The 12257-nt window shown below is 45.9% G+C and overlaps 1 protein-coding gene across 1 annotated transcript; it reads left to right on the top strand.

Moving 5' to 3' along the window:
* Positions 1-8583: 8583 nt before the first annotated feature.
* Positions 8584-9520, top strand: LOC123401761. Its single transcript, XM_045095614.1, has one exon. The coding sequence runs from the start codon at positions 8640-8642 to the stop codon at positions 9300-9302; it is 663 nt and encodes a 220-aa protein (XP_044951549.1). The 5' UTR covers positions 8584-8639; the 3' UTR covers positions 9303-9520.
* The last annotated feature ends 2737 nt before the right edge of the window (positions 9521-12257 follow it).

Below are 12257 nucleotides of genomic sequence, written 5' to 3'. Positions count from 1 at the left end.
TTCATCTCTCTGATCATCAAACTTACTTCATGCTTCCTAGGAATAAAGAAACCAATATCTCTTGACCCGTAGTCCTATAATCTACCGATCAGAAACACGAGCCTAGGAGAAGATGAGTAACCTAGTCCTTAATTCCCGCAGAAGAGACGAGGATGACCAAATAGAATAATTTGAGAAGAGAACAAGAGTCTTACGTTCCCTTCCACAAAAAATTCCCTTATATATAACTAAAGTAATTCTAGACTCAACTTCGACCAGTTTGGCTTAGTAATCCTACAATCAGTCAGGCTCTGATACCAACGCTGTCGTGACCCCGATCCTAAGCCATAGGAATCCAGCCTGTAACACATCGCATCTCTTTGCGGTCTCACGCACGGTTAACTCCACGGCTGCAGCCTTACCTTAGCCGGGACCGTTTGAGTCTTTTGACTCACGTATGCAATAGTGTTGCTAGCATTCCAATGTCAAAGAACCCGGATCAACATGTCTAGTCATAAACCAAAGTGGCAGTACCGCACAAGGACAGGCATACATGACCCAACAAAGCAGGTGCCGGTCATCAGCGAACGTAGACGAGTCGTAGCAAGCTACAAGGACTCCATTACGTCACGTGACATTTCCCCAAAGGGGACAGGCACAGCCGCTAAGAAGGACACATGCCGGTCAACCAATGTGTCCGGAGCAGTAGCGAACTACCAAGGCTCGTTGGATCACAAAGGGGCATTTCCTTGTAAGGAGTGCTACTAAAGTTCACGACTAGGTATTCGAACCCCATACATATCAAGTAAGACACACGTACGCATGGCATACCGATATGTATAGATACATCGATGGCATCACAACATAACCATAAACATACAAGCTTTATTTAAGAGGCTCGGAAGAGCCACACACATAATATTACACATTAAGGGTCTCACGACCCATAATAACAGTCATTCAGTTACAAGCCAGCGGAAGAGTTTTAAACTGTCTGAGTACAGACAGTGCAACTAGAAGGCACATGGCCTGACTATACTGCAGATCCAACGTAGGGCCAGATCGTAGCTGGGACACTAGCTACTCGTCATCGTCGATGTCTACGAAGAACCCTCCATTAGGGTCATTAGAAACCTCTGCAACATTTATTAAGCAAACATGAGTACGAAGGTACTCAGCAAGACTTTAGGACAACTAACTACTCATGCAAGGTATCAAAGGGTATTGTGGGGTTTCATGCGGAAAGCCAGCATTTGACTCGTGGCTAGACAACCTGCATTTTGAAATTAGTTTTGACAACTTGACTTCTCGCACACGAGTCCACTAACACCACAGCAATACACTATCGTGGAATCATTCCGTCTTCATACGGAAATGCCGTCCACGACACTCACGCTTATCTTGACAATTTTATGAGTAGCCATTGAAGTTATCTATGAACAACATATGTCTCCAAGTAGTCCATATCCGCGGACGCGGCTATTCGAATAGATCATAACCCTGCAGGGGTGTACTTCTTCACACACGCTCTCGCCACTTATCGCCATGTGCACGTCATGCACCTCGGCAACCTTCAAGCGGAAGCCCAGCGAGGGAGTCGGCCACGACCGTTAACCACACTAGTACCTAGTCCAGGTTTATCGCTAATCTGAGAGTAACCCGTACGGAAGTCCGGCCGAGGTTTCCGACATGGCCTCAAACGATGTGCGCAGGGTTCCCAAGCCCACCATCCGGGTGCCACTTGGTACACCGTGCCACTGCCTACCGCATCACGGCCCACCTCTCAGGTCAGCACCATGCACGGCCTCCAGCATTACTATAAACACCAGAAACTACTTGCAACTCCTGGACCGAGTACTACGCGATTAATAGGCCGAGCGGGGTCATATTTCAGGGCCCAGCATGTGGTAGTATCTAGTCTTGGATTACATACACGGAACTCAGTTCCTAAGGACAGTTCCAATGGAACAACCCGCCATGTACTCCTACACGGCCTTTCACCGGTACCTTTACCAACTCAAGTTCAACACACAACCTTTGCTCACCAAACACATTCCACAATTCTGTTCATCTCCCAGATGACAGACCATACACAACTCTAAGCATGGCATGCATAGCAGGATAAGGCACATCACAGCTCAAGCAACTACCAGGTATGCTAGGTTGCAAGGTTTGGCTATTTACTGTGACAAGGTTAAATCATGCAAAGGAAGTGGGTTCAACTATTGTGGCAAAAGCAGTTGAAGCATTTGATCTTAAATGCAATAAATAGGTGCAGGAGCAAGAACATGGGAGTTATCGGGATGATCAAATGGGTTGCTTGCCTTGTTGCTCAGAGGAGGAACGATATCCGTCAGACGGATATTCGGTGGAATCCGGGGGTGCGGAGCCTACCGAAATGAATGGCAACATTCAATAACAATCATATGCACTCAAAATGATGCATGAGCATGGCATGAGAATGCAAGGTGATAAGTTATTATTTTCAACATGTATTAGGTTTAGAGTTGATTTGAATCACATTCGAATAGCAATTCAAACGGGGTATTCTCGGATACCGGTTTAATTGATTCGACCTGATGCTCAGATCAACTTGATGTTAACATGCATGAAATATCATGTTATGGTATTGACTTGTAATTAGGACAGTGGTGAACATTGTATATATAATGAAATTTGAATATTTTTGCAAATTCCATTTAAAAAGTGATTATAAGAATTGAATTATTCCTTATTACACAATTTAGGGTTCTGTAACTTTTTCAAACATAGTTGAAAATAGCATAATCAGAATCCTTGAATTTTTCTGATACTTTTTCATATATAAATTATTTTCATTGGAGTTACAGATTAATTTCTATGATTTTTACAAGTTTTAGCAATTTCCTGGAATTAGTTTTATACTGGAAATTCTAATTATTGCGTCAGAGTGACGTCAGCAGGTCAGCCGACCTGTTCAGGTCAAACCTGACAGGGGGGCCCCACTGGTCAGCCTCTCTGGGACTAATCCCGCGCTGACCAGCCCTAATTGAGGTTTGACTTGGCCTTGGGCCCATTTGTCAGCGAGTGATTAAGTCCTGAGCTGCTGGGTTAGCTTTGCCACGTCGACCCCCACCGGAGGGTGGTCGCCGGCGACCAGGCCCGCGGCGGAGGGCTCGCCGGAGACGACCTAAACGGCGCTGCACAGCACCAAAACGCACGCGGTTTGCAGCTACGGCACGCTGGCGAAGTGGCCGATCTTGCAGGGGCATCAGGGAAGGCTAGGGTCGCCGGGAGAGGCGCCGGCGACGAGCCAGAGCGGCGGCCGAAGCTCGGCCTTCTATGAGAGACGGCTCTAGGGCACGGGGAGGGCAGCTGAGGGACTCATCACGCTCCTGGAGGCTCCAGGAGCTCGAATCCTAGCTCGAACGCGTGGATCGGACATCACAGCGACGGCGACGACATGACCGGCGGCGAGAAGCTCTCGGACTTGGTGGGGAACTAGGCTACGATGCACGGGAGAGCGTGGGCGAGAGGGGAAACGACGACGAGCTCACGGCGGTTCCGATGGTGCTGAAGAGGAGCTCGGGGATGCGCCGGAGGGAGCGAATCGACGGGAGAGGTCCGACGGCCGGAGGTGGAAGACGACGGCGTTGGGGGCGATGCAGAGCTTGGGGAAGCTTCGGCTTCTGCAGAGATGACCAGGGCGACGAGGCGGAGCTAACAGACTACTCGGAGGCGGGATCCCATGGCTAGAGGTGCTGCTGCTCGAGCTCGAGCTCGGCTCCAATGACGGCAGCAAGGAGGAGGAAGAGATCCGGGAGGAGGGAAGAACGGTGCGGGGAATGGATAGGGGAGGCCTCAGGGGGCTTATCCCCGGCCTTGCCAGCGCGAGGCGGCGGCCAGGCAGGCGCACAGGTGTGTGGCCGCGCCGGAGGAGGCGGCGGCCACCTCCTGCTGCCTACTGGCGCGAGGGAGGGGACGAGCGAGGGAGATGGGCCGGGCCAGGCTAGGCGACACGTAAGGATTTCCCAAAAAAATTTCTGTTTTTGTTTTTCTGTTTTGCTAACTATTGTTTTGCTAATTATTTCAGCTCCAAAACAAAAAGTAAAAACTATTTTAGACCTCCTGAAATATTGTTATAACATTCCCAACCATTTCCAAAGTTTTCAACATTTTTGGAAAATTATAGATTCTGATTTCAAATTTAAAGTTTGAAACCAGTGGCTTTTGTATTAATTTAAAAATGCTTAAGGTGTCAAGAAAATAGTTTTCTCCAATGCTCATTTACTTTCATGATTTATCAGAAAGTTTGAACATTTCTTGAGGCCATTTTGGGTTCATTGATTTGAACTAGTTTGAGATTTTCTTTAATTGAAATAGTGGCTAGGGTTTTGAGTTTTTCCTTTGCCACTTTGTTGTTTTTGTTGAAACTTCTTAGATGCAAATGCAAAGAAGACATGAGCACAAGACTAACTTGCTTAAGGGTTAGGGATGTGACATTTCTTATATGGGAAAAAATTTCCCAACGGCCAGACTTCCCGCTTCTAGGCCAGCAACAGAGTGAAATTCATTGGTGATGCTCATAACCTGTAAAAACTCTGGGTTGATTGGTGCAGCGACCGCCTTCTCAGGAGGAACAACTTCATCATCATCTGATTTCGAAGAGGTAGAAGAATGACCATCATCGTCATCATCTAGTGCCTCCGACAATCCCTCGACATGTTCGCTCATGTCAACTACCGCAGACCAATATCCGGTGTCATACACTTGTTGGCCACCTGTTGGTTCCAATGGGCCGGCGTCGGGGGCTACAGTTATGGCCAACTCGGCCTCACCGGCCCCGCTACTGCACTCGGTGACATCAGTGGCAGAAATGAACTCCACATAAACCATGGTATGTCCAAACATGGAGTTATTGGGATTGCTTGCAAACCCCATGTACGACGCCCATGCTCTTTCACCAGTAACCCGCCGCACAACCCAACGATCTCCTCCCTCAACCACGAAAGCCTCCATGGTCATTTGTTTTCCATCCATCGCTGAACCAAACACCGCTCGGACGCACCTTCCCACTGTCGCATACCCTACATTAACCATGTCTCTCACTACAACTGTAGTCATCCCGCACCTAGACACATCCGCACCAGAAGGACCATCGCGTATGATGTCCCCATTGAACACTAACAAATTTTCCATAGTACCTAATGAGCACCCATATTTACATCGTTAGTCCATTAAAAATTGTTTATTTACATATAACAATTTGACATATTATCACATGAACAAAAATATCATAGCAAACGATTCAAAATAGCGGTTGCATGCATGAACATATCACCAGTTATATATCAACAGAGTCGACATATTATCACATGAACAAAAATATAACACAAACATTTTTTGGCTCTTTTCTAAAGACCAGTTGCATGCATTAACAAATCACCGCTAATATATGAACAAAGTCGACCTATTATCATATGAACACAAATATCTCATACTCTTATGTGAAATACTACTATAAATGCAGAATATCTCCTATGAAAATGTTTATTACTAACTTATTTCTAATCGTGTATAGCCATAAAAATTAATATATTGCAAAAGTCATACCTTGATCTTCAACTTAATAGTTCATATCGCATGGCAAAATCGTACTCCTGAAGCTCTAAATTATTCCAGAAAAGTGATAATATACTCCCTAAAACAAAAAAACACATACTTAGAAACTAATCAAACAAAATAAAAACATCATGCATGCAAACACGACCAACAGAAATGGACAACTCTTACCTTGATCTATCTTTTCGTCAACAACGACATCTTCAAAATGCAATTTCAAACCGTCCTAAATCACCACTTAAAATGTGTATGGAGTAGTTCTTGAGAGAAAGAGAAGAGAGTGAGAAAGAAAAGTTGTGTGGGCTGAAGAAAGCAAGAGAAGCGAGTGAGAGAGGAGGCCTGATGCATCAACAGCAGGAATCAGCATCCGGTTAAAAAAGCAGACAACAACAGCATCTCAGCACAGTACTCCCGCGTAGCTCGGCATCGGTTTCAGCGTTGTCTGTCAACGTCGTTTCAGCGTTGTCGCATCCGCGCGTGAGTGAACAGTACCTGTCGCCTGGGCTGGTGGCGGCAGGGGCCCGCAGCTGCCCGTTCGTTCCGTCGCGTGGCAGGTGCAACGGGATTTTCGGTCGGCCGCCTCGCTCCGTGGCGGCAGGGCCCAGCCATCTGCGCTGGTGGCGGCAGGTGCCACGCGTCACCTGGTGTGCGTGCCGCCATGCGAGATGAGGGTCTTTTTTGTCATTCGTGTCGCATGTGGTCCTTTTTAACAATTCGTTTCGAGAGATGGTCCTTTTGAACAAAAATTCCCTCCACCTCTCTTTCATGGCTTGCGGAAGGGGTGGGAGAAACCCCTCAGGTATATCCAGGATGAGAGTTGGATTAGGAAAGGAAAATATAACTAACAAGGGATCGGGAAGTAAAATTTTTAGATGATAGATCGGAAAGGATTTATGAAAAAAAAATCAGAACGGAGGGAAGACAATCTAAGAAGAGAAACACCAAGTCAAAGGTGGGGTTCACTCAAAAAGATCGGTGGATTGTTTCTTTATTGAAAAAAATTATGTGTGAGGTGGAACAAAAGGTGTGACGAATGAACGACTCACATATATACGTAGTGCCCTTTTAGGAGTAGAGATAAGATTGAAAAAACTTCTTACTATTAATTACTTACATCCCTAATTAAGCCTCTGACTAATTAATAAATTGCATTAATGACTAAATTTCATAATTGATTTGACGTAAAAAATCCTACTTAGATGGACTTAATTATTCGTATGTGTAATTAATTTTCTATCTAATTAATTATATTAACGGCTTGATTTCCAAATTGATTTGGTTTTTTGTTTTAAAATTGTGTTTGCATTAATAACTGAGTATCGACGAAACGACATACGAACTTCTCAATTAGGAGTAGAGACTACCAAATTTGTAATGAGATAAGAACTTTTAAAAATGTCATTTTACAAAGTATATTCGAGTGGTGTCATGATGAGATACGGGACTTGTATAAAGTAATTTCAAAAACTAAAAATATGATGCTCATGACTTGATTTCCTAAGGTGTCACAAAAAAATATTTTGTGGCTAGACAAACTACATTGGCGGACCTTGTCTGAACTAGACCGATGAATAATGTGTGCCGCCTTGATCTAACGTAGCGATATTTACCATAACCAGTAATATGGTACCAAAATAAACAAACTGTATATGAAAGCAAAATAGACATTTATTCATAATATAGCTTACGAAAATTAACCCATAGAAATTTATGTCAATTTTGTTGGGGCTCAACACTGTACAAAACACGAAAACATTTTTCTACCCCATGCGAGGGACTAAATAAAATCATAAAACGACCTCTACAAGTCTCCCAATAAAACCTCTATGTAAGTGTCAGTTCATTTTGTTCGTTATTCACATATGTGTTTTAATTTTTGTGAATAATTTGTAAAAGTTGATTGACATTTTTTTCAAATTCCAAAATATGCTTTGAATATTTGATCATTAAAATGATGGGGAAAAAATCATGAAAATTTATTTGAAATCGAGATTTTTTTAATATGTGAACAATTTTTTGAGCATGAGCATTTTATGATTTTCCGAATGTCTTTCGAATTCATAAATAGTTTATCATTTTCACTCTTTTTTCAAAACTCACAACTTTTTGAAATTTGGTTCTTTTGGAAATTCCGGAATTAATTTAGAGAAGAAAAAATAAATTAAAATGAGAAAGTAAAATAAAAATAAAAACAAGAGGTCTGGTCTCCCCTGTGGACCATTGCGACCTTAGCCATCATGCTATTTGTGAGCTCTTATTATTGGGTTGTATCCGTATATAAAAGCAGAACCCGACAGCGATTTTAAAATAAAAAATAAATTGTTTTCTTTACTTACTTATGACATTGGTGGCTAATTCGTGTCAATTTCAAAAGTAATTTGTATGACGTACGATCAAAAACAGACCGTAGTTTATTATTTGATAAAGATAAAGATGTATCTCAAAATAAATGTCGCATGTTTAATATTAAATTATTATAAATTTTACACTAAATAAACGACATTTATTTTGAAACGGAGGAATTATATGTATAGATATATAGTCGTATAGATGTATAGATATAGATATAGGTACAGATATATAGATATAGATTTACTGACAGCGTATGTTGTTGACTAGTTTATGGATGACAATAACCAAGTGAACAATGAGGAGCGACAGATAGTTTCCCCGCGAGAGATACACGGCGCCACACATTTAGCTGCTCCAACGGGGACGTCATTGGCTTCCTGTCCGTGCGGCATCATCCACCGTCAAACAAGTCCAATATTATTCCGAGCGGCGTCTGCATCTACTCCGTCCGTTCCTAAATATAAGTCTTTTTTAAACATTTCACTAAAAGGCTACATATGGAGCAAAATATAAATAAATCTATGCTTTAAAGTATGTGTATATACATTCGTACGTAGTTATTTTAGTAAAACCTCTTAAAAGACTTATATTTGGTTATAGTTTCTCCCTCCCTCGCTCACTTTCGAGTGCAACCTATATAGATACATACGCCGGCCCCTTCGGTCACATCAATCATCTCTTGCAGTGCAGGGCTCGAACGCTGGGCAATGGCATCCGAGGCGTGCAGCCTCCCGACACACACCGCGCCCTCCCCCGACGCCAAGCCCCTGCACGACGTCGACGACGACCTCCGCCGCCGCAGACGACGCCGCCGCCGCCGCTGCTGCATCTGCGCCCTGGTCACCCTCGGCGTGCTCCTGCTGCTGGGCGTGACCCTCCTGGCCCTCTTCCTCACCGTGCTCCGCGTCCGCGACCCCAGCACGCGCCTCCTCTCCGCCCGCGTCGTCGGCCCCGCCCCCAGCCTCGCCCAGCCCAACTTCACCGTGCTGCTCGCCGCGGCCATGCACAACCCCAACTATGTCTCCTTCTCCTATGCCTCCGGCACCGCCGGGCTCTGGTACCGGGGCATCCACGTCGGGGACGCCCAGGTCGGCCCCAGCCGCATCCCTGGCAGGGGGGACGAGACCGTGCAGCTGGAACTGACGGTGCTCACCGCCGACTTCACCAAGGACATGGCGCAGCTGATCAAGGACATCGAGGCCGGGGCGCTGCCGCTGGACGCGAGCGCGAGGATCCCGGGAAAAGTGGCCGTCTTCGGCGTGTTCAAGCTCAACGTTGTGGCCTACTCCGACTGCCACGTCGTCGTCGGATTCCCGGACATGGACATCCGTGGCCAGGAGTGCCACGACCACGCCAAACTAATACTCTGATCGGCCGGCTTGGCTGCTTGTTCGTGTTATGGCATGGTATACGCTTATGCTAGGGGAGAGCGTGAACAATGGTTCTGGGAGTTATGTATGGGAGTTGTCTATGCCTTAGCGTTTGATTCATTGTTGTTATGCATGTCTTGGGTCTCATCGTGTACACAAGAAAAAAGATTGTTGTTATGTCTTGCTCTCATCGTGTACAAAATGATCATGTTTGTGAATGTCAGGCGTTTGAAAATCACCGGGCATTGACATGAAGCAATCTTTGTTCTTCTTTTTTTTAAACTATGAAGCAATCTTTGTTCGACAACAATAGCTATATGTAAGTTGACTGAATTTACAATTTGGATAAATCGATTTCGTGAGAGGAGGAAACGGTTGAAGGAGGAAAAAAGCCGAGGAAGTAAAAAGAAGCACGACTGTTGGATCTTGTACACCCCACGACCCACGTTATGAGAACGACCAGCAGTCCAGCACTAACATGATGCAAATGGTGAAGGGGAAGCAACAAAAGAAACTGCTCCACAAACCCAGGTCGATGGCTCAGATCGCTTTCCGCGAGAATACAATGGTCAGGAAACATGTGCACGGGGGCTGATCTAACAAGGCGAGTAGTTGGCGAATGTCCAATCTTGTTGTGTTAGTCTCTCAATAATTTGATAGTTTTTGTTAAAACCAAGTCGTTCCTAGATTTTTACTTCTCTGCGTCATCATGTTTTCCCATTGATGCTGGGTTGTCAGAACCAAGATTATATTAAACCGCTATCAGCCTAGCACCAGTGACTTTATACATAAGAAAAAAAAATCTCGATTACCGCCAGGCCTTTCAAACGCCATCCTACACAAATGTCATTCCATCACGTAAATTTGCACGCATGTGAAACACAGGTAAATGTTTTCTGTCAAAAAAAGACTTTTAAATTTTCTGTATCTCCTTAGATTTTACTGCGCCAAAGGGTTCACATGAGGTCCTGCTCACAAACTCCATGTCCATTATAGCACACATTCCGTGATAACAAAGATTAGGCTGAGGCCAACTTCATCGTATGATCCCAAACGGACGTTCGTTTTGCCCGGATTCTATCCATTTGGGTAGGACGATGTGGTCGTGTCCGGGCTTGTCCTGGGATGCGGTGGCCGTGCGCCCAGCGCGCGGCCGCATCCTTTTGCCCCATCCTGTCCGTCAGGGCCTAAAATGCTCATATTTTCGTATCAAAACAAGTTTGCACATCAAACCCAATCGAAATTGTCTCTAAATAAAATAATTTTACAATCAAATTGAAATTGTCTTGAATGAACATAAAATGAACCAGTACATCTATTGGTTGCCAATATGTTCCCACATGTGCTCAATCAAGTCATTTTGAAGATTCAAATGAGTGTGCCAATCACGCATCTCACGATGGAACTGGACAAATTGTTGAAACGTAGTCGGTTCTTGGTGTAGGGGCTCAACATTTTCACCTTAATAATCAAATCCTTGGTTGAAGCTACTGTCATCACGCTCGTCCTCGACGATCATGTTGTGCATGATCACACAAGCAGTCATCACCTCCCAAAGCTTCCTTTCATTCCATGACAGTGCAGGGTTTCGAACGATACCCCATCGAAATTGAAGCACATCAAAAGCACGTTTCACATCCTTTCTAGCACTCTCTTGCATTTGGGCAAATTTCTTTCTCTTCTCATCTTGGGGGTCCGAGATTGTCTTCATAAAAGTTGACCACTGTCGTGGGTATAAGTCATACAGTGGGGAAGGAGGAAGCTTGCGCCCGCTGTCGTGGGTATAAGTCTGACAGTATAAGTCTGCCGGCGGGTTGGATCTAGGGGGATTTCCTCCCCTCCTCGGTGACGGAAGACGACTTGCTGGAGTTGGTGGAGCATGGCATGATCGTCAACAAGTCCTGGCGGCTGCCGAAAGGCGAGACGGAGCTGGCGCCGAAGGAGGGGGAGCACGTTCTGCTGCTCAGCCATGTGTTCAGGGGCTTCTCCTTGCCTCCTCACCCCTTCTTCCGAGGTATCATGACTTACTTCGGGGCGCAGCTCCATCATTTTCCTCCAAACGCAATAGCCCACCTTGCTACATTCGTCACCCTTTGCGAGTGCTTTATTGGATGTCCCCCTCACTGGGGGCTCTTTAAGTACGTCTTCTCCGCTAGATCCCAAACCGTCAAAAAGCTTAGCCAGTCGGACGATAAGACCCATCTCCTCCAGCTCTGCGGAGGTTTAGGCTTCCAGAAGAAAACAAAGAGTAGCTATCCCCCCCCTCCAGTTGTCCGAGTCAGTTAGGAACTGGCAATCGACCTGGTTCTATTGCCAGGGCATTGCTTGTCCGAATGCCTCGAGTGGGTTGCCACCTTTTAGCCTAGACCGTCCGGGCCCTCCCAGGAAGCTTGCGCTCTCTAAGGGGGAAAAGATCCAGATCCAGCCTTTGGTCGACACGCTGATAGCTGTCGTCCGCAAGGGAGTCACCGGCACGGACCTGCTGGAGACTTTTCTGGGTCGGCGCATCTAGCCGCTGCAGGCCCGACACCACGCCATGTGGCACTACGCGGGGCCTTCGGATTCCACTCGGTCTCATCCAGAGTGCGTGACCGGGGAGACTGTGAGAGCGTGGGTCCGCGGCATCACAGGCGCGTGTGACAACCCCGAAGGAGCCCGGCGGGTGAAGCCCTTCCGCGTTGACAATCCTCCTCCGAATGAGGTGAGTGCATCTTGTCGAGTGCTTTTAATCTTCTTAGATTTATTACTTTTCTTGTCCTGCTGACTGACGTTGCCGGCTGTGTTTTGTGCAGGAGTGGACCAACTGGTATTCTGTTGTCTCGAACGGGAATCCAGCCGAGGAAGAGGAGGGCAGCCAGGAGGGCAGCATGGATAGCGCCGAGTACGTCTCCGACAGTGGGGAGACGGAGGAGGAAACGGAAGAGGAGGAGGAGGAGGATGGGGAGCAGAGCTTGC

Source organism: Hordeum vulgare, chromosome 6H (genome assembly GCF_904849725.1).
Source record: "Hordeum vulgare subsp. vulgare chromosome 6H, MorexV3_pseudomolecules_assembly, whole genome shotgun sequence".
NCBI lineage: Eukaryota > Viridiplantae > Streptophyta > Magnoliopsida > Poales > Poaceae > Hordeum > Hordeum vulgare.
This window is presented reverse-complemented; position numbering and strand designations above follow the sequence as displayed.

What these genes read in the sequence shown, in the direction of transcription:
- LOC123401761 (XM_045095614.1), top strand. Translation starts at nt 8,640, where the DNA reads ATGGCATCCGAGGCGTGCAGCCTCCCGACACACACCGCGCCCTCCCCC.